This window comes from Rhinopithecus bieti, unplaced genomic scaffold (genome assembly GCF_001698545.2).
Source record: "Rhinopithecus bieti isolate Rb0 unplaced genomic scaffold, ASM169854v2 scaffold_56246, whole genome shotgun sequence".
NCBI lineage: Eukaryota > Metazoa > Chordata > Mammalia > Primates > Cercopithecidae > Rhinopithecus > Rhinopithecus bieti.
The window spans coordinates 285,814-309,470 of record NW_016821943.1 but is presented as its reverse complement, the minus strand read 5'-3'; the positions used below and the strand labels follow the sequence as shown (position 1 = coordinate 309,470).

At 59.3% G+C, this 23,657-nt stretch overlaps 1 protein-coding gene across 2 annotated transcripts in view; it reads left to right on the top strand.

The window, feature by feature from the left end:
- The window catches only part of KIF1A (kinesin family member 1A), a 108,445-nt gene that overhangs the window by 76,001 nt on the left and 8,787 nt on the right, over positions 1 to 23,657 (top strand). The window contains exons 29-42 of one of the 2 annotated variants that reach the window (XM_017860697.1): positions 303 to 388; positions 1,454 to 1,592; positions 1,717 to 1,891; positions 2,111 to 2,201; positions 3,572 to 3,690; positions 4,646 to 4,701; positions 6,221 to 6,329; positions 7,248 to 7,314; positions 7,413 to 7,497; positions 10,335 to 10,440; positions 12,738 to 12,764; positions 20,128 to 20,151; positions 21,604 to 21,718; positions 23,449 to 23,582. In XM_017860697.1, coding sequence (XP_017716186.1) covers positions 303 to 388; positions 1,454 to 1,592; positions 1,717 to 1,891; positions 2,111 to 2,201; positions 3,572 to 3,690; positions 4,646 to 4,701; positions 6,221 to 6,329; positions 7,248 to 7,314; positions 7,413 to 7,497; positions 10,335 to 10,440; positions 12,738 to 12,764; positions 20,128 to 20,151; positions 21,604 to 21,718; positions 23,449 to 23,582 — 1,333 coding nt within the window. The remainder of the gene's footprint in view (positions 1 to 302; positions 389 to 1,453; positions 1,593 to 1,716; positions 1,892 to 2,110; positions 2,202 to 3,571; positions 3,691 to 4,645; positions 4,702 to 6,220; positions 6,330 to 7,247; positions 7,315 to 7,412; positions 7,498 to 10,334; positions 10,441 to 12,737; positions 12,765 to 20,127; positions 20,152 to 21,603; positions 21,719 to 23,448; positions 23,583 to 23,657) is intronic. The other variant, XM_017860698.1, reaches the window with a different exon arrangement.

Sequence of the window (23,657 nt, the reverse complement as noted above, 5' to 3'; positions counted from 1 at the left end):
AGCAGCTGGGAATGAGGGCAAGATTTGGTTTTGAAAATATAGACTTTGTGACCCCTATCAAAGTGGGCTGTGATGAGGCCGTGGCTGCTTTGGGACCCCTGGGCAGTACAGGCGGGTGGTCGGTGTGCCAGGACGTGCCCTGGTTGTCACTGAGCCACAGGTGGCAGCTTCGGTCAGGGGCCTGCTGCCCACTCTTGTTCCTGTGCCCTCACTTTGACTGCGGGGTGGCCCAGCCTTGCTCTGCCCACAGCCACCTCAGGGGACAAGCTGGGCTCCAACCATTTGCTCCCTTTCTCCTGCAGCTGATGAAGAGGCCCCCGATTACGGCTCTGGCGTCCGCCAGTCGGGAACTGCTAAAATCTCCTTTGACGACCAGCATTTTGAAAAGGTACCAAGCTCCCTCCCAAGTCTCAGACCTGGAGGTGCCTGGCGCTCACTGGAGTCCTGTGCACTTCGCTCCTCTAGCGCCCCTGTCTCATCCCACGGGCCTTAAGTCTCTTGGGGTTCTTCCGTCTGGTCCAGAGCACTGAGCCTGCCCTGTCTCTAAGCACGCCATGCCCCCTTTCCCGGGTTGGCCCTGACCCCTGGATCCGCCCATCTCCTACCAAGACCGCTCCAGGGTCCAAGCCGGGGCGCAGAGCAGGTGGACAACACTAGCCTCCAGAACAGACACTGAGGTGCAGCCATCCCCACCCTGTCTCCCTTCTCTGGGGCGGCTCTCCTCTGGGTCCCCACAGGACAGCACGTTCCCACTGCCCCCTTCGCCTGCTCCCTGCCTGCCACCCAGTGAGAATGAGGGGCCCCCTGAGGCTGCCTACCTGCGGTCCTCATGTGAAGGGCTGGCGCTGTGTCCAGTGGCACCTGGACCACTCAGTCTCCTCTTCCGCTCTTGAGAGAGAGAGTGGTGGAGGAAGTCCCCAGAGTGCACCCCAGGCCATGCTCAGGTGGCTCCTGCCCCCAGCTTCTTAGACTCGCTTCTCACCCGTGCCCACCTGGCCATGCCGTCACCCGGAACCTGGGTGACCTACTCTGTGAGCGAGGTGGTCTGTCTGCCCAACACCTTTTCTCTTAGAGGGGCTGTCGGTGTTGGGGATGCCCAGGAAGGGGAGGGGAGAGAGCTAACCTGCTGGGCGAGGGACCCTGGCAGGCGGGGGTCTGGCTGAACTGAAGACCAGAGTAGAGAGGCGGGTGGTGAGTTGTTTCCAGGACAGCTCAGACCTCACATAGCCATAGGCTATAGAATCCAAAAACACACGTCCACAGCAGGGGAAACTGAGGCCTGGGGAGGTGGGTGCCCCCCCACAAGGCAGGGGCAGGTCTAGTGTGTGGGTTCATGGAGGCCCCAGCCCAGGCTCTGGGTGGCACAGCCCTCCGGTGGGCCTGTGACAGGGTCTGCGGTGCCCCTCCCCAGCCGGCTCCTGGTTCTCTCTGACTCTGGTCCCCCTCTGATCAGTTCCAGTCCGAGTCTTGCCCCGTGGTGGGGATGTCCCGCTCGGGAACCTCCCAGGAAGAGCTTCGCATCGTGGAGGGCCAGGGGCAGGGCGCAGATGTGGGGCCCTCAGCCGACGAAGTCAACAACAACACCTGTTCAGGTGGGTTCCCCAACCCAGCTTCCCAGGGTGTGGGGCACGCTGAGACCTGGTTCCTGAGCCCGGCCCAGGGCTGTGGCTGGAAGACGATATGGTCTGGAGGTCCATGACTCTCCTTGACTCCCAGCAGCGGTGCCCCCAGAAGGCCTCCACCTAGACAGCTCCGAGAAAGCCGCCCTGGACGGGCCCCTGGACACTGCCCTGGACCACCTCCGCCTGGGCAGTACCTTCACCTTCCGTGTGACAGTCCTGCAGGCGTCCAGCATCTCTGCCGAATATGCTGACATCTTCTGCCAGTTCAAGTGAGCCCCTGCTGCCTTGGTGTCCCCATGCCGCACAGGGACTCTGTGTCCAAGGCTCCCCTGCCTGGGCGCTGAGCAGGGTGCAGGCCATGTTGGTGCCGTGTCAGCCCAGCCCCAGCACCCTAAATGCCCCAGCGCCCTCATGGGAGGCGATTCCACCTGGGAAGGTCTCGTCCCAAGTCCCCCACCCCATACCAAAGCACTTCTTCTGCTTTGCAGCTTCATCCACCGCCACGATGAGGCCTTCTCCACGGAGCCCCTGAAGAACACAGGCAGAGGCCCCCCACTCGGCTTCTACCATGTCCAGAACGTACGTCCCTGGGGGCTTCTCCCCATCCCTGCCACTGACCAGCCCTCCCAGGGCCTCTCTGAGCATGGCTCATTCTCCCTCTTCTGAACACCAGTTGTGGGCCAGGGCTGCCCTGAGCACCAGGAACTCCAGTGCCAGGCAGGGTGTAGGAGTGATTTCTGGGCAGTGGGAGACCCTTGATGGGTTTACAACTGGGGGATGGGGGCTGCTCAGAGCCCCTGAGAGCTGTCCATGGTGAGCGTAGAGCCGACGGGGAGCCGGATGCAGGTGCAGTGCAGTGGGGCCTGGGGTTTGTACTGAGGGCTGCGGGTGCTCAGCGAGGGCAGCCCTGGCTTGAGTATTGGGAATGGGAAGGAGGCAGGGTCACAGGGGCTGCAGGGTGCCGGCAATGTCCTGAGAGGTCTGGAAAACTCCAGGCAGGAGAGTGATGGCAGCTGGGCTGCTAGGTTAATGGAGAGGAAGAGCCTTTAGGGTAGAGCAGCTCCTCCTGGAGGCAGGAGAACTGGTCTCCTGGGGCAGCAGGGGAAAGAGGTGCCTAACGGTGATAAGGAAAGCTACCAGGGAGCCAGGCTTTCAGTGCCAGGCCACGGGTATAGATTTGGCAGGGTTGATAACCTGGAGACTCAGTGAGTTAGTTGGCTGGGACTTCTGTCACAAAGCACCATAGATGGGGGCATCTAAAACAACAGAAATGTGGCCTCCCACGGCTCTGGAGGCTGGAAGCTGAGGATGAGGGTGTGGGCAGAGTCGCCTCCTTCTTAGGCCTCTATCCTTGGCTTATGGAACAGCTACCTCTTCCTTGTGTCTGTCCGCGTGGCCCTCGCCCTCTGTGTGTGTCTGGGCCCAAACTTTCCCTTTTCATAGGGACAGCAGCCATGCTGGATTGGGAACTACTCTGATGACCTCTCTTTAACTCCGTTATCTCTGTAAAGGCACTATCTCAGGATACACTCTCATTCTGAAGTCCTGGGGTTAGGACTTCAACGTATGAATTTGGTGAGGGGGACACAGTCCAACCCGTAACTCTTGCTGAGTGGGGCAGGGCCCAAGAAGGGGCGCCCTGCAGAGACCAGCACTGCCCTCTGTCAAATTTCCCAGCTCTGTGTTCTGAAAGGGCAGCTGACCACCCGGCCCCCATTCATCCTGGGGAGAGAGGCCGAGGGACACACTCCGGGTCCGTCTGGGGCATGTGGTGGGAGGAGGGGCTGGGCTGAAGGGCCTAGAGGAGGCTGCTGCCCCTGGGCAGAGGTGGGCCCAGCTGGGGGTCCCAGGTCTGGGCCTGATGCACTTAGCTCACTGATGTGACTCTCCTTCCCTCTTGAATGTGGCCTGGCCGTGCCCTCCTGTCCTCCCACCTGCCTGCCCACCAGATCGCAGTGGAGGTGACCAAGTCCTTCATTGAGTACATCAAGAGCCAGCCCATTGTGTTCGAGGTTTTCGGCCACTACCAGCAGCACCCGTTCCCGCCCCTCTGCAAGGACGTGCTGAGGTCAGCGCCCTGGGTCGGGGATTCGGGGTTGCTGTCCTCAAAGCCTCTGCCCGGATCTTTTCATCCAGCTGTCTTGAAGCTGCAGAGCCTATGCACCCCCTGAAACCCACCTCCCCTGCCAATCCAGGAGGCCTTTTGCCCAGGGCTGGCAGGACTCAGAGAGCGATTAAGAGCTCTGGGCCTGCTCACAGCTTCTCTCCTTCAGGACTGCAGAGGGTTCCTTGTGAGCATTGCTTGACCTCCTGCTGGCCTGGGCAGTGTGCAGGGGCTGCCAGCTGTAGGATGCTGGGGTGGCCCCGGGGAGACGACTTCTGCTGCTGACCAAGGACCCCAGGAAAGGGGCCCAGCTGTGCCACACCCTGAGGAAGCCCGGTCTAGCTCCCTCAGTCCATGCAGCCTCCTGAGGCCTGGAAAATGGGGGCTCAGAGAGACTTGTGGGGCTGGGACGCGAAGTCAGGACTTCCACTCAGGCCATCTCACCCAGACCTTTGAAGGTGGATGGGAGTGTCTACTCTGGGCCAAGCCGGCCCCTCCTGGGCACCTCGAGTGCAGAGAGAACAGCAGAGAGGCCTCGGGTGGGCGCTTGTCTTCCCACCTCCAACTCCCCTCAGCTGTCAGGCAGGACTGGGAGTTCAGGGGCCCTCCAGGGTGTCAGGGAAAGAGAAGGACAATGAAGGCTTTATTTTGGGGCTGCTTCTCTGTCCTTGGGAGTGCCTGAGGGACTCGACTGGAAGCCAGAGCTTGAACCTTGCCCTGGTTTCCTGTGGCCTCTGGGGTGGAATCTGGGGTCCCAAGGGTCTCTGCTCTTCCTCCCACCCAAGCTGGTGAATGGTCTTGGAGAAGAGGGCGGGAGGGGCAGGGATGGGCACCTGGGGCCAGTAGCCCTCTGTCTCCTTCTGACCCCTCCCACCCAGGGTCCCACAAAAACCTCACACTGGTGTTTCTTTCTCCACAGCCCCCTGAGGCCCTCGCGCCGCCACTTCCCTCGGGTCATGCCACTGTCCAAACCAGGTAGGAAGGGTCTCCGGAGCCATCTCAGGGCAATGGGCTCCCCACGCTGTGGGTGCTGTAGTGGGCTGGGCCCCCGCAGTGGATGCTGTCCTCTGTGACGGGGCTGTGCCCTCCCAGGCACTCTGGGGCCACCCTGAGCCTGTCAGGCCTCATGGGGTCCCCATGGAGCAAGGGTCTGCCCTGTGCCCAGAAAGTAACCTGGAGCTGGTGGCAGAGGTGTGGGGAGCCGAGGAAGGAAGACAGCAAGGGGTTGGGGACTTTGACGGGACTTCAGGCATCTCAGCTGAACACAGAGAGGTAGAGATTTGGGGGTGAAGGGCAATCTAGAAAGCTCCTTCATGGGGGTCCAAGGCTGGAGGTGGGAGTGAGAGTGTGGGGTCAGTCAGGGAGGAGTATTTGTCAGAGCTTTTGCCCGGAGCCTGGAGCCTGTGAGAACAGGTGGGTCGTGGAATAGCACTTGAGATTCACTGGCTTTTAGTTAAAAGAGTGGAGTTTATTCCCTGCAAGACCAAAACCCGAGGACATGGTTGGGGGAGAGCTAAAGGCAGCCAGACTGAGGCCCTCACAGCCCAGAAGCCCTCCTGAAGGAGGGAGTGTGGCCCCAGAGGGTAGGGGCCTGTGTGAGAAGCTGCCTCTGCAGCTGGTGGGTGGAGGCACGGGGTCTGTGCACATGGTGACCAGGTGTCAGCCTCTTGTGCCTGTCTTGCAAGGACCCTGTCCTTTGAACCCCTGTAAGATGAAGGTTTGCAGGCTGAGGACACTGTGGGAGGACACCCTCCAGCTGCTGCGGAGCCAGTCCCTGGTCTGTACAGGTTTTGTGGCCCACAGTATGGGTTCCCTGAGACTCAGTCTTCCCCACAGCCTGCAAGAAAGACCTGTAGATCCATATTTGTAGGGGAGGCGGAGGAGGCTCAGCAGGGACTTGCTAGAGGAGGACCTGTGTGATGGGTCTCAGAGAAGGGAGTGGTGGACAGAGGTGGGTGAAGGATGTGAGGACAGAGGCTGTTTGTCAGGAGCTGGACACAAGTGGAGGGCCAGTGGGAGCTGAGGGACAGGGCCTCTTGGGCCAGGCCTGGGTGCTGGTGAGATGTGCTTGGACTGGTACAGTAGGCTGTAGCCAAGCTGTGGTGTAGGCGATGGGCCTGGCAGCATGGCAGAGGGGCCCCGTGAGGGTTGTGGGGCTTTTGAACAAGTGTATCTGCGGCTGCACTGTTGGTTCTTGGGGTATTGACCACTGTCCTCCTCATGAGCTGTGCCCAGTGTGCATGGCCATGTGCCTTTCCTAGCTGTGGGGCACAGGGAACATGAGCATCTGTGTGATGTGCTGAGGTCACAGAGTGCCCAGGACCCCGTGTATCTTGGGAATGGCTGGGGTTGGCTGGTTGTTTCCCTTGAGGAGGGGGAGGTGCCCTCACTGCCTCTGAGCCCCCTTGGCCCTGGCACCTCCTCCTTGAGTGTGCCCTTGGCACATGATGGGTCAGGTCTCCCATCCACGCATGCTGCCTTCCTGTCCCTACAGTACCTGCCACCAAGCTCAGCACGCTGACGCGGCCCTGTCCGGGGCCCTGCCACTGCAAGTACGACCTGCTGGTCTACTTCGAGATCTGTGAGCTGGAGGCCAATGGCGAGTGAGTGCCGGTGCTGGGACCCCCAGGGTGTGAGTGGGGGGGGATGGGGCAGAGAGGGACAAGGACCTGAGCTGCCTGAGGGTTGCCAGCATCCAGAGTCGTCCTTCCAGCAGGTGTTCACTGCAGACCTCTTGTGGGCCCAGCCTCATCTTGGTCCTGGGGAGTAAAAGCAGACAAAGCTCCCCACTGTCCTGGAGGAACTGACATGGGGGGCAGGGAGGTACTGGACAGATAAGCACCTGAATTGGTGGCCCCGTGGTCCTGAGCACTAGGACAGCACACCAGGGTATGGGTCAGGGACGGGGCGGCAGAAGACACTCACAAAGTGATCAAGGGACTTTTGAGCAAAGACCTGAAGGAGGTGGGAGGGGAGCCTTGAGGCCCTGGGTAGGCAGGTTCCTGGGCCCCAGTGTTGAGGCCAATGGGGGTCTGCCTAGTGCCCTGGGGGCAGCTGGGAGCTGGGCTGTGGCTGGCAGCTCAGGGTGGGGCCTGGTGGAGACTCAGGTCCTTGCCCAGAGTGGGACAGGAGCCTTAGAGGTTGGAGCAGATGAGCCCATCTGCTAGGATTTCCTCTGGATCCTCTGGTCTTGGGTTGCGGATCTGCAGGGCACCAGGGGAAGCAGAGGACCCTTGGGAACTTACAAAGATCCAGCCCAGAGGGATCAGGCCGTGCCATACTGTGTCTCCCTGTTGGACACCCTGACAGTCCAGTGGGCAGGGCTGGGAGGCAATAGCCAAGGAGGCCTGGTGGGTTTCTGTGCTCAGCTGACCCTGGTCTCCATGGATCAGGCCGCCTGATCTTCACCAGAGGGAGCTGCTGATTTTTCCCTGTTTCTGCTCCCGTCCACTGTGTCCTGTGCTGCAGGGAGGGCAAGGAGGAGGGGCTGGCCGCTCCTCACCTGTGTCTCTCTCTTCCAGTTACATCCCAGCCGTGGTGGACCACCGTGGGGGCATGCCATGCATGGGGACCTTCCTCCTCCACCAGGTGTGAGCCCCTCCCTGCCCCTACCCTGCCTGTGTCCCCTCCCCGACCCCAGTGGCCCCTGAGCTGTCTGACCATATCCTCTCACCTGGCACCGGCAGGGCATCCAGCGACGGATAACAGTGACACTGCTGCACGAGACAGGCAGCCATATCCGCTGGAAGGAAGTGCGCGAGCTGGTCGTGGGTGAGCACAGTGTGGGGGCTGCCTTGGGGGGTGGGGCCAAGCTGGTGGGAAGAGTACAGACCCTGAGCTGGATGCCTGGGTTCTAATCACACCTCTGCGTTTGTTGCTGTGTGACCCTGGCCAAGTCACATAACCTCTCTGTGGGTCACTTCCTCGCCTGAAAAGGAGAGCCTTGGACCTGGGTGGTGATCTGTAAATTTCTGTTTAATCAGTGTATTGGACTTCTGGGGCTGCCATGACAAAATGCCACAAACCAGGTAGCTTCAAACAGCAGACATGTATCATCTTACACTTCTGGAGGCCCGAAGTCCAAAATCAAGGTTCCGGCAAGAGACTCTCTCTCTGAAACCTGTTGGGGAAAATCCTTCCCTGCCTCTTCCAGCTCCTGGTGGTGGCCAGAATCTTGGGCGACCCTGGCCTGCAGATGCATCACTGCATTTTCACAGGCTTCTCCTGTCCTGTGTCTTGCTGTAGCCCTTTCTCCTAAGGACATCTGGCAGGTTGGATTAGAGGCTCCATGGTTGACTGCATCTTTACTCAGCTTGATCACCTCTGCAAAGCCCTACTTCCAAATAAGGTCCCATTTGGAGGTCCTGGAGGGTAGGACTTCCACGTATATTTTTCAGGGTCACAATTCTGCCCATAACCATCACCAAGGATCTTATACTCTTTTCTTCCATGACCTCATGTTTTGAACTCGGGTCCACCAAATGTTTCCTTTGCTAAGGTGGAAAGAATTTGTCTTCTCAATTTTCATTCAAGGAGGCAGACAGTCATCCACTCAGTATGTCACTAGCGTGAGGCCAGCCCAGCCCTGCCTTGCCCCAGGCATTGCCATGGCCGGGCTGGGTGACCGCTCAAGGTGACTTCCCTGGGGCTGGACCCGTCACCCTGTGTCCCAATGCAGGACTGTAGACAGGAGGTTCCAGGCACACCAGGATACATGCTTATGTTTTACAAGTTTTGTGTCTAATTTCACATGAATGAGAAAGTCATGGAACAAGCACCCAAACCCTCCTTTCAGAGGTTGTTTAGGGCAAGCCTAAAAAGAGTGAATTGATTTACAGGCAGAATGTTAGCAAATACACAGCCTATGGACCCGGCCCCATGGTAGTTGAGGAACGATCCCTGGGGCACCACTCCGCCATATTCTGAGTCCTGGTCTCACTTCCCTCACGGCAGACAGGAGAGCAGGAAGCGGGGAAGCTGGATCTGCATGGTTGAAAGGACGCATCCTCTGGGCCTCGGTCTGTCACCCCTCAGACCCTGCCTGCTCAGATCCCACATACTTCTCCCCACCTCCTTTCTAAAAAGGCCAACAGGAGTGTCTGTTTATGTGGGGTGGGAGGATCAGGGATGCTATTTAAGGGGATTTGGGGAGATATGGTATGAACCCCAGTGCCCCCCTTCAGGCTAAGGGGTTTGGGCTCAGCCTCTCTGGGCTTCATGACTGAGCAGCCCTGTGATTGGACTCAGGGCAAAGAGCGGCCAAGTCACTTTCTGGGGAGCACCTAGCGTCTCTCCTGCTCCTCACCTGGGACCTGATCTCACTGTTCACAGCCTTCTCCGAGCTCAGCATCCCTCCCAAGAGGGCCATGGGACTTTCCAGCCCTGTGAGTTGGACAAGACTGTGGGCACGGGGTCAGTGAAAGGGGTGAAAGTCAAGGAGAGACCCCAGGTGTCCATGAGCAGTGAGTGGGTGCACCCTTGGAGGCAGGGGAGGGAATCGAGGTGCGGACAACAGAAGCTCAGGACCGCAGCCCAACCCCTGGCACTCTGCCCAGACCAACAGGCTCATGGGTGTCAGTTTTGTGGGCCAGGTACTTGGTCAGACTCAGAGCAGTCTGAACACTGCTCAAGTGCAGGCCCCGAGGGTTGGGAGTGGCTCTGTCCGGGCAGCAATCCCTGCAGCTGAGCTGCTTCCCTGCCATGGGTGCTGCCCCAGCATGGACCCAGAGGGCCCTGGCATAGGGAAGGGCACTTTGCTGGGATCCACCTGCCTCCTCCCAGGACCTAAGTGCTGCAAGGTCATGGGTCGGAGTTCCAGCAATGGGCTGGGGCAGGCCCAGTGTGCACCTGTCAACACAAAATCCTAGCATGTCCTGGCTTTTGTCTTGTCTATGCGTGGTGGAGGAGAGGGAAGCCTGTCGTTCCTTCCTGATGCAACAAAGAAAATGTACACATGTTTGTTTACTCCTTTGAATGAGCAGAACTGTCACTGTCTGGCCAAGAAATTACTAGGTGAAGCCACTAGGCAGTTTTCCTGCCTGAAAACAGTTCTGGTGTCTTTCACAGAGACAGACAGACACCCCCAGTGCATGCATCTTAGCGGGCTCTCCTGGAAATGCCCCTTGTAAGAAGAGGTTACATGGCACAGATAGTGTCCTCTCCTCTCCCCTCCCATCCCTCCCTTCCTCTGCTCTCCTTTCCCTGCCTCCCTCCCTCCCTCCCTTTCCTTGTTATTATCATTATTTTTAGGTGTAAGAAGAAGCAGGAACATTCCTCCTCTGTGTCTTGCTTAGCCTTCCTTTTCTAGCAGTTGGGAAGGCCTATGGTTTCCAGGCTAAGCACCTGCATTTGTCAATGTGTGTACGGGGTGTTCACTGTGGCCGAGAGACAGACAAGAAAGACCGTGGAGCAGTAACTGCACATGGCCCCTGGGTCACCGAGGACCCTGCAGGGCCTCCCTGTTCCCCCTGGCACCGCCTTTGACCAATGCTTTAGTGACCATGTGGGGAGCTGGCTTGCTGACAGCACCCTCACCTGAGGCAGCCAGCAGGGCCCAGGGTCCCACCTGCCCCCGGGAAGTGACCCGTGGCCCGTTGCCTTTTCTGCAGGCCGTATCCGAAACACTCCAGAGACTGACGAGTCCCTGATCGACCCCAACATCTTGTCTCTCAATATCCTCTCTTCCGGATACATTCACCCAGCCCAAGATGACCGGTGAGTTGGAGACTCCCTGGAGACAGGGCCCAGGGCATGTTCCCAGCCTGCCAGGCCCTTGGCCAACCTGGCACAGGGTCTAGCCACACAACGTGACCTGCTCCACGCTCTCCTGTCCCTCCCTCCTGGCACCTGCAGGAGCTATGCCGTGAGGGGCTGGTGGCCTCTGCGCCCCCGACTCCTCGTTTGTGCACCCCGTCGCTGGTTCAGGCATCATCCCCATGCCCATTTGTTCATCACCAAGCAGAGGGGCCAGCTCAGGGGCTGGAGGATGAGCTGAGTGCTGTCCTCGGGAGTTTCGTTGTTGGGTGGTGTGGGGACGAGTGGCTGTATATCCAAGGACCATGCTGCTGTGGGCAAGTCAGTGGCCTCTGGCAGGCATCCTGGGGCTAGGGGTCGAGCAGCTGGGGTGGGGCGCCCACAGGCACTGCTTGGCACAGGCCCCTCACCACCAGGCTGCTCCTTTCTACACTCCCTTGCATGGCCAAGACCCCACAGTCTGGGCAGTCCCAGTCCGACCTCATTTGGGCTGGGGGTTCGGCGCTCTGGGATGTCTGCTGGGGTTAGGGGATGGGAGAGGGAGGCAGCCCCTGCGGTTGGCCTGGGCAGGTGGCTCAGCACTACCAGGCACAGCCCTGGTGGGTGGGGATGTCCCTCAGGCTCCACTGCGTCCCAGATGCTGCCTTCCAGGTGCTTGGGGAAAGTGGGGCGGGGGCTCTGGTGTCCAGTCCTGGCTGATCCCTGGGGGCTCAACCTGGCTCATGACGCACAAACCCAGAGGGGAGCCTCAGAGCTGGAGCCGCGGGTGTCTCCATGGCTGTGTTTGTAGGAAAACATCTTTGAGGGCCTCCCTGCAAGGAGAGTCAAGGTCATAAGGAAGGAGGGTGCTGGGGGGCGTCGTCTCCTATTCTGACTTGGGTCCAGACAGAGCTTGGTTTCATCAGAAACACCCAGAAAGTGGGCTATCGGGGCTTAGCACTGCAGTAAGGAGGGCACTGCAGGGGCAGCCAAGGCAGGGGGCAGCTGGATAGTCAGGGTGGGCACAGCGCTGAATAGTAGGGGGTGGGAGTTGGACAGAGACCTGGGCAGGGCGGATGCAGCTCTGGTCCCAGCCCTGCCTATGGCCTTCCAGAGGGAACTTGCCCTGCACTCATGTCCACAGGAGGGTGGACAATTTGGGGGTGTTCTATGTGGAGGTGGCGCCATGATGGGGGGAACACGTCTGGGAGAGGGGGAGGTGGGGAGGCAGACCAGGTGGGATGGGTCGGGGCTTGGGGGATTCCTCGTGCCTTGCTTCTCCTGCCACCATGAGAACGCTCCCTGGTGAGGCGTGGAGAAGGCCTGGAGCCCCCAGCACGGGCACTGCCTGCAGGGTATGGGCTGCTGTCCCTGGGCTGTGGGGGACCAGGAATTGGAGTCAGGGTGGGGCCCAGAAGGGCAGGTCTGCTATGTGAGACGTGCTTTGGATCCTGGGAGATGACCTCATTACCTGATTTTCCTGACCTCTGACCCTCCCTCAGCCCAGGCAGCTCCTGGGGTGGGGTGGGCAGGGCCTCTAGCCCACCAACCCCACCTGCTATGTCCCTGCACAGAGGGCTGAGTTTCTGAGGTCTTCCTCAGATCAGCTGCCATGGGTGACATAGGAGGGAGCAGCTCATGGCTGGACCTCAGGCCCTTGTTCCTGGAGGCTCGAGAACCTGTCACTGAAGGGGCTTTGGCCACACACCCGGAGGGCTGTGAGACATGAGGCCGGTCCCACCGTGCCTCTGGGGTTGATGCAGTCCTGTGCTGGGGTCATGGCCCTGGGTCTGAGAAAGGAGGAAGGCGCGTTGCGTGGGCGTGGCCTCCCCGAAGCGGCTTTGGCCCTCGCTTGGCTCCTGCCCGTGCTGGCAGCTCCCTCCCCCAGCCCTGCCCTGGAGCAGTCTCGGGAACTGACCTCTGCTGGCACCCCCAGGCAGGCACCATCCTGTGGCTTGGCTGACCAGGCCAGTGGGCCTTCCTGTGCCATGGACGGTGCTGGCGTCCTCAGCCCCGTGAGGGGCCGGGCTGCTCCAAGGCCTCTCTCCCCGACATGCAGAGGCTCAGGAGCCCTGGCTTCTGGCTCCAGCCTGGGGCCTCGGCCGCCCATGCGCTTTGCCATGGCCTTGCCTCCCACCTGCTCCAGGCCCCGTGCTTTGCAGCCTCCCTGGCTCAGAGTGGGCCTGTGGCCACAGGCCGCTTCCCTCTGCCTGTCCCCTGCCCCGCTCCCGCTGCGCTGCCCGGCCCTCACTAACCGTGTGATTGTTTGTGTTTTGCAGGCAGTTTCTTGATTCGGACATACCTAGGTATCATCTGTGTCCCTTGGTTTCATTTCAGCCTCTTCTTTCCTCCCTGCTCCTCCCCTGACCGCCCCCCACACCCCTGAGAAGTTAACTTCCAGCTTCCTGGACTCCTCACACACGTGCTCACCTGTCCTCCTGTTCCTCCCGTCTTCTTTCTTTTTATTCTCTTGGAATCTTGGTTTGATTTCTTTATTGCTTTCCTACCCCGTCCTCTTGGCTGAGTCCCTTCTTCCCCAACTCCTGGTTCTGGCTGCTTTGTAGTTTCCTGCTCCCCAGTAGACACTGGCTGGCCTCCTGCTCCTCCTGCCCCAGCCTTGCCCGCCCCGCACCACACCTAGCCCTGTGGATGGGCGTGGCATCCCGCACGCTGCTGGCTGGCCCGCTGCCCTTGGCTGCACCACCCTGTGAGGACCAGCCCCACTCCCCTCTCCCTGCAAGGGGCCTTAGCAGGCAGAGCCGTGAGCACAGGGGATGGGGAAGGGCAGACAGGAGCCAGCCCAGGAGACCCTCACACTCCGGCACATTCCACAGCCTCTCGTGAGTCCCTCGCCTGGCTAGGCCAGGAGGAGGGACAGCGGCTTCAGCCACGCTCCTCTGGCTGTGGCCACCAAGCATCCTTTTGTGGAAGTGGTGGGTGGTGAATTCATGAAGAGACCAGAGAGTCCCAGACTCAGGTTGTCCAGCAGATTCCCTTTTCCCCGGCTGCAGTGAGGCCCCTGCCCATGCCAGCCTGGGGCAGGGAGTCGGCGAGACCCTGGGGATGAAGGGCCTGCAAGTCCCTAATCCAGACACTGGTGAGAACTCGAGTCTGTTCCAAATGGAAGGTCAAGGCTGCCTGCTCCTGTGTCCCTGCATGACTGTGGCCAGCATCACGGCAGTTATCCTGTGGGGTGGTGTCTGTGAAGTGAACTGAGCAGCAGAAGGCCTTTCAGACCAGTGTTGGGCCTTTAAGCCCTGTAGTTGGGAGGTGTGAGGCTGCTCCTGGCACAGAGCCCCAGGGCAGTGGGGCTTGGCCAGCACTTTCTGAGGCCACATCCTTGTCAGCTCATGTTGCTATGGGTCAGGACAGATGATTGACAACTGTGGCTTAAGGGACCATGGCCAGGAGAAGATTCTGCCCAGGGGTGGCCGGGCCAGAGTCCCCATTGGCATGGTCCCTTGAGCATGTGCACACACACCTCTTTCCATGAACAGATCTTTTCCAAAGGCTGCTGCACCAGCTCTCCCTGGGGACCTGGATGCAGCAGAGACCCTGTCAAGGGACCCTGTGATGGTGGCTGCACTGAGGAGGGAGCACAGCCCTGCAGGGCCTGAGCAGGGGCCTCCCTCTCCCTGCAGTGAGTCTGGCGGGCTTGCAGGAGGAGGAGACGGCATCTAGCTAGCTGGTCCTGGAGTCAGCTGGCCTGCCTCTGGGAGTTTCCCCATGCTCAGAAAGATCTGGGTTTGGGGAGCCCATCAGCTTGGGCTCTAATTTAGGAGCTGCTTTCTGGGCACGGGGAGGTTTCTGGCCCGTCAGTGTCATCTCATGGCAGGGTTTGTCTGTATTTTGTTCAAGTTTGAGCTGTGCAGTGTTTAGGTCCCACACCCTCTGCACATTTGAGGGGGGTGCTCAGGCTGGTCCCAGACACCCCCAGGTATAAATAAACGTTAGCACCTCCAGAAAGGCTCCTGTAAGGCAGGCAAACGATGGCACTGTGGGAGGAGAGGAACTTTCCCTCCCTTGCCAGCCCCTGGGCTTTGGGGGCCCATGTACCTGTACCCGAGTGAGGGATTGGGCCTTCTTGTGGCTGTTCCCCCATTCCAGAATGAGCTTGCCGGCCCACACTCCATGGGCAGCAGGCTTGGGACTTGGCCTGCGTAGACTTCAAGCTCAGGGCGTGAAGAGGGGAGGAGAGGGTGGTGTCGGAGTCCTGAGAATCAGACTTGAGCGTCCTTCCTGGGGCCCTGTTCTGCCAGGCCTGGTCTGCCAGACCATGATGGGCAGTGCTGTGGACCAGCAGATGGTGGGTGTGGTGCAGGGCGTCTCATCCCAGACACCTGCAGTGGGCGGGGACCCTGGGGCCTTACAGCGGAGCCATGTGTGGATGTGGATAAGCAGGGGCTCTGGTAGAGCCTTGTTTCCATCCCTGAGAGTGAGGATGGTGATAGCCCCTGTGCCGAACCGTTGTGAGAGAGGAGAGGAGAGGATGCTGGGGAGGCGCTCGGTGCAGGGCCGGCGCCTGTCACTTTCTACATGTGAGTCGCACTGTTGGTGTCACGACTGCCTAGCTGGCTGTCACTGTAAAACTCCGTGGTTCCTGAGCAAACGTGTTTCTTATCCCAGTCATTACCATTGTGCTCAGGGGGCTGCACTGGGAAGCTGTGGGTGTCTCTCATACGCATGTGCGCACACACAGAGTGCGGGGTGAAGACCGGGTGTATGTGATGTACTCCTTGTTTGTAGAGAGATTTGCTCCAACCTCCTACCCTGTATTCTTACATCTTACCCAGGGTCATGTAGACTGCCTGCCCCAGGGCCACAGGGGTTGACCTGCCTGCAGCAGGAGTCAACAGGGGCCTTCAAAGCCAGGGTGTCTCCCTGAGATGGTGACAAGGAGCCAGGGAGCAGCAGGGCCCATGGCCACCCTGGCCACCCAGCAGCATGGGCGCTCGTTTCTCCAGAGAAACGGTCCAGCTCTGATGTCCTGAGCCTTCTCCAGCCTTGTCGAGAAGGTCCAGCGGCAAGCTCCTGTTGAGACCCTGGACCTCAGTCTCCCCTCTGTCCTTCCCTGCTGTGCCATTGGTAGGGCTGCAACATTCACCCACACGGTCAATTCATCTTTCACGTGTGACTCAGCCACTCATGTGAGCCACATCCTGTGGGATTAAAGGCAAAATCAGGAAAAGTCTGTCCAGGCGGGTCAGAGCCTGGCTAGGAAGCTCATTCACCCTCTCATCCCTCCCTCATCCCCTCATCCCTCCCTCATCCCCTCATCCCTCCCTCATTCCCTCATCCCTCCCTCATTCCCCCTTATCCCCTCATCTCTCCCTCATTCCTCCCTCATCCCCCATCCCTCCCTCATCCCCTCATCCCTCCCTCATCCCTTCCTCATACCCTCATCTCTCCCTCATACCCTCATCTCTCCCTCATCCATTCCTCATCCCTTATTCTTCCCCATCCCCTTATCCCTCCCTCATTCCTGCTTATCCCCTCATCCCTCCCTCATTTTCCCTCATCCCCTCATCTCTCCCTCATCCATCCCTCATCCCCTCTCATCTCCTTATCCCTCCTTCATCCTGTCATCCCTCCCTCATCCCCTCATTTCACCCTCTCTTCCCTCACCCCCGAACTCCTCATCCCCTTATTAGCTCCTCCCCTCATTTCCACATCTCCTCCCTCCCTCATTCCCTCATCCTTCCCTGATCCCTCCCTCCTCCCCTTACCCCCTCGTCCCTGCATTCCCTAATTCCCTCACCCTCTCCTCCCCTTACCCCCTAATTCATGCCTCCCTTCATTACCTCCACCCCTTTTCCCTTCATGTTTTCCTCCCTTCACTCCCTCACACCCTCACTCCCTCATCCCTTCACCCCCTCATTTCCTCATCCCCTTCTCCCCCATTCTCTCCTCCCTTCATCCTCTCCTGCCCTCCTCCCCTCCTCCCAAATCCCTCATCCCTCATGCCCTCCTCCCCTCCTTTCCCTATCCCTCATTCCCTTCTCTTCTCATACTCCCTCCCTCATTCTCTCCTCCCCTCCTCCCTCATTCTCTCCTCCCTCCCTCCCCACTCCCTACTCCCCTCCTCCCCTCCTCCCCTCATCACTTCCTCTCCTAATCTCCCCTCCTGCCCTCATCCCTCATCCCTCCTCCCCTGCTCCCCTCAAGCTTCCTCCCCTCATCCGTCATCCCCTCATCCATCATTCCCTCCTCTCCTCCTCCCCTCCTTCCTCATCTCCTCATCCCCTCCTCCCCTCCTTCCCTCATCCCTTACCCTCCAATCCCCATAGCAGGCACTAACCAAGCAGGCTATGTCCTGGCCCTGTGGCACAGCAGTGATGGGGACTGTTGGCCCTCATTCTGGAGCTGGAGTCCCGTGATGGTGTCAGCCAGGGCAAGGGGACTGTGGGGATCTTCCCAGTGGGGAGGGCTCACCAGGAAAGAGTGAGCTTGCCTGAGCTGGGGGCACAAAAGCAGAGGTGGAGGGGAGAGTGGAAGAGGCCGAGCCCCCGACCTGGCACTGCCTCTGAGGCCAGATCTGGTCTAGGATTCTCCTTCTCTGAGGACAGCGACCTCCAGGGCCATGTCGTCCGGTGGAGCTGGTGGGGAGCAGTGACATGCTGGTTGTCTCCCAGCTGGCACGGCTTCAGGGGTGGCACACGGTTGGGGCGCCAGCTCTGGCTGTCAGTGGCTGCAGCCCAGTGCTGCTGGTGGAGCCCGGGGCCAGAGCCGCATCCGATGATGCTCAGAGCCCATGCATTCCTCAGCCTGTGGGGACAGGATGCAGCTCTCTCCAGCTGCGCCCCCACCATCTCCCTGCTTCTGTTGTGCCTGTGCCTGGTATCTGGCATGTGGTATGCCCACCATCCCAGCCCCTATGTCTAAGTCCTTCGTGGGATTTGAAATCCAGCTGCAAGGGACCCTCCTCCAGGGAGGCTTCCTGACTCCACCCACTTCCTTCTCGCCGGCCTAGCTGTAAAATCTCTCCTGTCTCTGGGTGGACCTACTGCAGGTTTGCCCCCATGCCAGTTTTCGAACTCTCAAGGGCACCGTCAGGCTTCCCAGTTGTACATTTCCCCACAGGACAGAGCCCAGGGGCAGGGCTCAGTCAGGCGAGGAGGGAGCCTGCAACTGCCCTCAGGGGGCTGGGAGAGTGGAGCCAGCACTGACCAGGACTCAGGCTGGAGGTGGAGAGGCTACAGAGCTGGCTCAGGCTGTGGCCCTCAGGGATGCCTGGCCCAGCCTGCTCCAGTTGGCTGGGCCCTGTGCGAATCCTGCTTCCAGCTTTCATCCCAGAGACAGACTTGGGCTGCCTGTGTTCTCTGCTCCATTCTTGGATTGCTTGGTCGGTGGTGCCACATGACTGTGTTGTGTCACGTCCAGATCCTGTGAACCGTATCCCTGAGGTCGGGGTTCAAGCACAATCCCCTGCTCTTAGCTGTGTGTTCACATTGGATCAAGTCTTCTGCTGGGATCATGTTCCCCACGGGTGAGGAGGGTCTGCCCTGGCTGCCATCTGTGGCCTCAGCCTGGTAGATCACCTCGCTGGAGAACCTGGGCCTCCACATCCGGGCTGCATGTTTCCTCTTGTGATGATTCTGAGGGTTTGGCAGCTGTCACGTGGGATAGAGTGAGGGGGCTTCAGGGGACAGGGCCTGGGGCAACCTCACGCCCGCTCCTGGAGTAGGGGTCCTGGAGTGGTCTCCAAGGCCCTCCCAGCCCACATCCTGCAGTTTTTGCCATGGCAGGGTGATCTTGGCCACCTCTCAGCCTTCCTGGGTCTTGGTTTCCTGCTGTATGATCGCGGGGCACCTGTCAGTGGTTCCCATGCTGTGCCCTGCAAGCTTGGTAGGCCCCAGCTGGCAGTGTGGGTCCCATGTATGTCCCGTGTGGGTGAGCTGCTACTCTGCCAGCCTGCTCCACTCCGATCCACCAGCCATTGTCCCCTGTAGTCTCACTTGGGATCTGGGTAAGACCTGTCCTCCTTCTGTAGAGGCTTGAGGGGAGTAGGGGGACTAAAGAATGTTGCCAGGGACTCTCCTGGCCTGAGATTCCAGGGTCTGCTGCCCGTGACCTGCTGGAGCCAGGCAGGATGTGGGCCAAGGGCTGGTTGAGAGGCATTTTGTGTGCAGCTCCCCTGGGCAGAGTGGGAGGCCTCTAGGGCTGACCAGCAGTTTGGAAATGACCTAAGGACAGCACCATGGCTGTGCCCATGTCAGACCCTGGTCCGGCTAGCCATCTTGGCACCTGGGGGATGGGACAGTGGTATGGGAAGACCCCGTCCCTGCTGTGCACAGAGTCCTATAAGGCCCCCTCCCACCATTCTCTCCCCAGCTCACATGTGAGACTCCACCACAGTCAGGTTCTCAGAGAGATTCTAGTCCACTGGGGTCTGAGCAGGGCAAAGCCACATGCTACCTGGACTGAGAAATTCTCTGCTAGGACCCCCAAGGGGGTTGTTGTGGGCCTCATGTGGAAGTGGGTTCATGTTCTACTTACAGCCCAGGCCTGGCTCCAGCAGAGTCCACTTGCTCTAAGGGGCAGCCCCTGGCTGGGCCTTAGGGTCCTGCCTGCCTCACTGGGCTTGTTCCTTTGCTGTGTCCCACTTGGGGCCAAGGAGCCCCAGGATGGGGCAGGAATATGGTTCCTGATGACTGAGGAGTGCCTGGGCTGGGAGGACCTGGTGCTTTCTGAAGGGTGCACAGAAGGGAGTAGGTGCTGATGCTGGAAAAGACCTGCTGGTTCTGATCCTGGGGCCAAGGGGTGAGGGACGGGTGGGCTGTGTCTGCACACACAGAGATGGAAGAGAAGGAAGGGGAAGAGAAGCAAGCTGAGGCCCTTTAGGGACTTTGGAGGCAGAAGATAGAGGGTCCAGCACGGGACTGAATGCTTGGGCCCAGCAGGAGAGACAGAGCTGGTGGGAACTGCAGGCTGGGCCTTACCCAGTGCATAGAGGTAATGAGGATGATAGCGATGCTAGAATGTACTAGATAGTGACGTATACCAGATAGTGATGCTGACATATACCAGATAGCGATGCTGACGTGTACCAGATAGCGATGCTGACGTGTACCAGATAGTGAAGATAGTGATGCTGACATGAACCAGCTCCAGGTTGTGTTCTCATTGCGCTCAAGTATTAGCTCATTTAATCTGCAAGACATCTTGAGGTAGGGGCAATTACTGCCCCATGGTACTTGCAAGGAAATGGGGCACAGAGCTGTTGGTGACATCCTGAGGCTATGCAGCTGTGAAGTGGCTCTGCGGTGTTCCAGGCAGTCTGAGGCGCTTGTTCCGGGCCAGGCTGCAGTGGCTCCAGCCCTGGCCTGCAGCCCAGACCCTCCACAGGATCCCGCAATGTTCCAGGAGAGGAGCAAATCCCTCCAGGCCTTTGTCCTGGCTCCCAGGCATCCACCTGGTCCGACTGAGGACAGACGCAAGGCTCTCACTGCAAACCCCAGGGAAGGGGGTGTCTGCAGGGCCAGGGCCAGGGGCCCCACGTGGGGCTTGCACCCCAGCCCTGTGTGCAGCGAGAGCTTGGGGGCCGTGAGATCCAGCGTGTGCCTGCAGAGCTCCTAAGTTTTCTGCCCTGGGTCTTGTGCCGGTGCTTGTTCTGACGTCTCCATTTCTTCTGTGTGTGTACGTGTGTGTCCTGGCTGCCTCTACCTTTAGCGTTTCATTGGGAAATGACACTAGGTACAGCTCACTTTTCTCTTCCACCCTTGCTTGGTCTGTCCTCTTCTGCTCTTCCGAGTTCCTTTCTCCTCGGCGTCTGCCTGCTTCTATGCCCTTTCTCTGACCACCCACTGTCCTCACTTTCCTGGGATTGCTCCTCCGTGACGTGTGTCCGACAGCAGCCCTCCCTGGTCCCTGCTTCCTTCCACACCCCCGACCTGTGAGACCCATGCCCTGCATCCCAGACCATGCTGTGTAGTAGACAGGGCAGCCTGGTGCCACCTGGGCTCCACCGCGGTCTCTGGAGGGGCCCGGCCGCCTTGGAGCCTGCGTGGCCGCCCAGCTGTGTGTGTCGATGTCTCTGAACTGTGTCCTTGTGAGGATGCTTGGAGGGGAGCTGGGCGAGGCTGGGCGGGTGGCGGGGTGGGGGAGCTGAACCTGCTGCTCAGGGTCTGCAGAGTGGCCACACTCTGGATTCAGGCAAATTGTCCACGTTGGCTGTGACCAGTCCTCCCTGTGAGCACCAGGCCTGAGGAAGGAGTTCTGTCACTCCGCCATCCAGAGGGCTGCAAACAGGAACTCTCACGTGACAGAAAACCCTGTTCCGGAGTAGATGGCACCCAAAGCGTTTGTGGAATGCAGTTCAACCCCATGGGGATATAAAATCCCAGGCCCCTGGGGTTGGCCCTGAGCCACCCTGGGACAGGGTTAATGGGCAGCTGGTTCAGGCTGTGCTCACCGTAACTCCAGGTTGGGGATCAGGGACACAGCGAGGCCGCCGCTGTCTCCCGTGTGTTAACAGAGAGACACTCTTGCACACGGCCTCGCAGCAGCCGCCCTGCCTCCATGCCAAGCATCCTCCCCCCGGGGCCTTCCTCTGCCCGATGGACCAAGGGTGAGTCCATTGTCAGAGGAGATGGACCATGGAGGTTTTTGTCAAACCCGGGCAGGTCCCCTTCAGGTCCAGGGAGAGATGGTGGTGCCTCCTTACTCAGACTGAGGCTGGGGTGGGCCCGGTGCAAGCTCTGCCTTCTCCCTCCCTGCCTCTGTCCTTCTTCTCTTCTCTGCCCGAGTCCTTTCCTCCTGCCCTCCCCTCTCTCTTCCCTGTGTTCCCCACGTCCCAGCTCCCTGTCCTGCCTCCCTCTTCCCTTCCCTCTCTGCCCTTCTTGTTCTCATTCCCTGCTGCCTCCTCTCCTTCCAGCCTCAGCGTGACAGCTGGGGCACCATTTGTGGTGGTGCTGGGAAAATGCTGGGCTTGCTCCCATCAGGGCGTCTAAGAGACCCTACTCTCTGGGTCCTGAGTAAGGAGGGAGCCGTCTTTCCTGGTACCGCCGCCCAGGCTTCCAGCCTGTGCCCCCGGCCGCTCCCTTGCGGCTGCCCCATGTCTGTCACTCTGTCTGTCTGCATGTCTCCGACATGGCTGAGAGCAGCCCCCATGCCATCAACTTCTACTTCATCTCTGCTTCCTTTCAGGACCTTTTACCAATTTGAGGCTGCGTGGGACAGCTCCATGCACAACTCTCTCCTGCTGAACCGGGTCACCCCTTACCGAGAGAAAATCTACATGACGCTCTCTGCTTATATCGAGGCAAGGCACCTATGCCAGGGCATTCCACCAAAACCACCCAGACCCGAAGCTTGAGGTTCTTGTAAGCTCTGGACAACCCCAGATGACCCAGACGACTTCTCAAGTTCTCAAGTTCCTGGGTTAAATTCGTGTACCTTTTGGAAAAAAAAAAAAAAACTGGACTACAAGGTTGAATACATAAATTCATGTGCATTTTTTTTTTTTTTTTAAAAGACAGAGTCTCACTCTTGTCGCCCAGGCTGGAGTGCAATGGCGCAGTTTCACTGCAACCTCCTCTTCCCGGGTTCAAGCGATTCTCCTGCCTCAGCCTCCCAAGTAGCTGGGATTACAGGTGCCCGCCACCACGCCCGGCTAATGTTTGAATTTTTAGTAGAGATGGGGTTTTGCCATGTTGGCCAGTTTGTTCTCAAACTCCTGACCTCAGGTGATCCACCCACCTCAGCCTCCCAAAGTGCTGGGATTACAGGCGTCAGCCACCACGCCCGGTCTCCGTGTGCTTTGAATGGCAGTTAACTCACTCTGCTAAACTTAGTGTGTGGGTGTTGTCCTTGGGATGCAAGGATCACCAGACGTTGTGTCTGCGTTCCGGGCAGCACAGAAACAGAAGTATCCCATCCCCACGGCCCCCCAGGAGTCTGCAGTCCACAGGCCGTGGCCAGACCTGGGCTGTGGCCTCCCTTCCAAGTGCAAGAGGCAGCTGGAAGTGTGGGTGTTTCTTGCTAGTCATAGTAGTGAGGGAGAGGGAGGGTGGGGAGCAGTGGGTGGGGGCATCTGCAAGCATGTCCCCTCTCCTTAGTTAGAGCCAAATTATTCCAGCTTCACATGGGGATGGCGTGACCATCTCACCGGACGGTGGTGAGGTTGTGCTGAGGAGATGTTGGCCGAGCTCTTCCCAGCGAGTGCTTGGGACTCTTCAGCTGTGCATAGCAACTGCCCCTACTTCAGGAAGACACAGGGGCCAGCTGTTTAGCAGTCAGCGTGTCATCCACCAGGAAGTTGTTTTCTGTGGTGTTTGAGTTAAAATGCTTGTGTTCAAACAAGACCCGGTTTAATCCTCACAGACATTCCAGGGTCGGGGAGGGTGTCGCCCCAATTTTTTTGTTTTTTTGTTCTTTTTTTTTTTGAGACAGAGTCTCACTCTGTCGCCCAGGCTGGAGTGCCGTGGCTGGATCTCGGCTCACTGCAAGTTCTGCCTCCCGGGTTCACGCCATTCTCCTGCCTCAGCCTCCCGAGTAGCTGGAACTACAGGTGCCCGCCACCTCGCCCGGCTAGTTTTTTTGTATTTTTTTAGTAGAGACGGGGTTTCACCGTGTTAGCCAGGATGGTCTCGATCTCCTGACCTTGTGATCCGCCCATCTCGGCCTCCCAGAGTGCTGGGATTGCAGGCTTGAGCCATCGCGCCCAGCCTGTGTCGCCCCAATTTTATGGTGAGGCAGCTGAGGCCCGAGCAGTGGGCCTGTGCCTGGGACCCTCGGGGTCCCCACACGTGGAGACCAGTCCCTCATGTAGCCCAGGCATGCACAGGGCTGTGGCTGCCTGTCCCCAGTGGGGTTTGACTTGAGGGCAGGAGCAGAGACTTTCTCCTGCCTGGGTCCAGGCCACACCTGAGACCCTGGGAAGGCCCTGGGGCTGCCCGTTGGTGCTGGGCATTGTGCCTCAGGAGAAGACTAGAAGGGCACCTGGGCACTTGGGGTATCCTTGTGCCTGAGCCCCACCCCCGTCTATCTCAGATGGAGAACTGCACCCAGCCAGCCGTCATCACCAAGGACTTCTGCATGGTCTTCTATTCCCGCGACGCCAAGCTGCCAGCCTCACGCTCCATCCGCAACCTCTTTGGCAGTGGGAGCCTTCGGGCCTCGGAGAGGTAAGCCCCTAGGGGTGAGGGCCACAGGGACTCCCACCCTGGTCTCGGTGCAGGCCAGGTGTGGCTCTGCCTGGC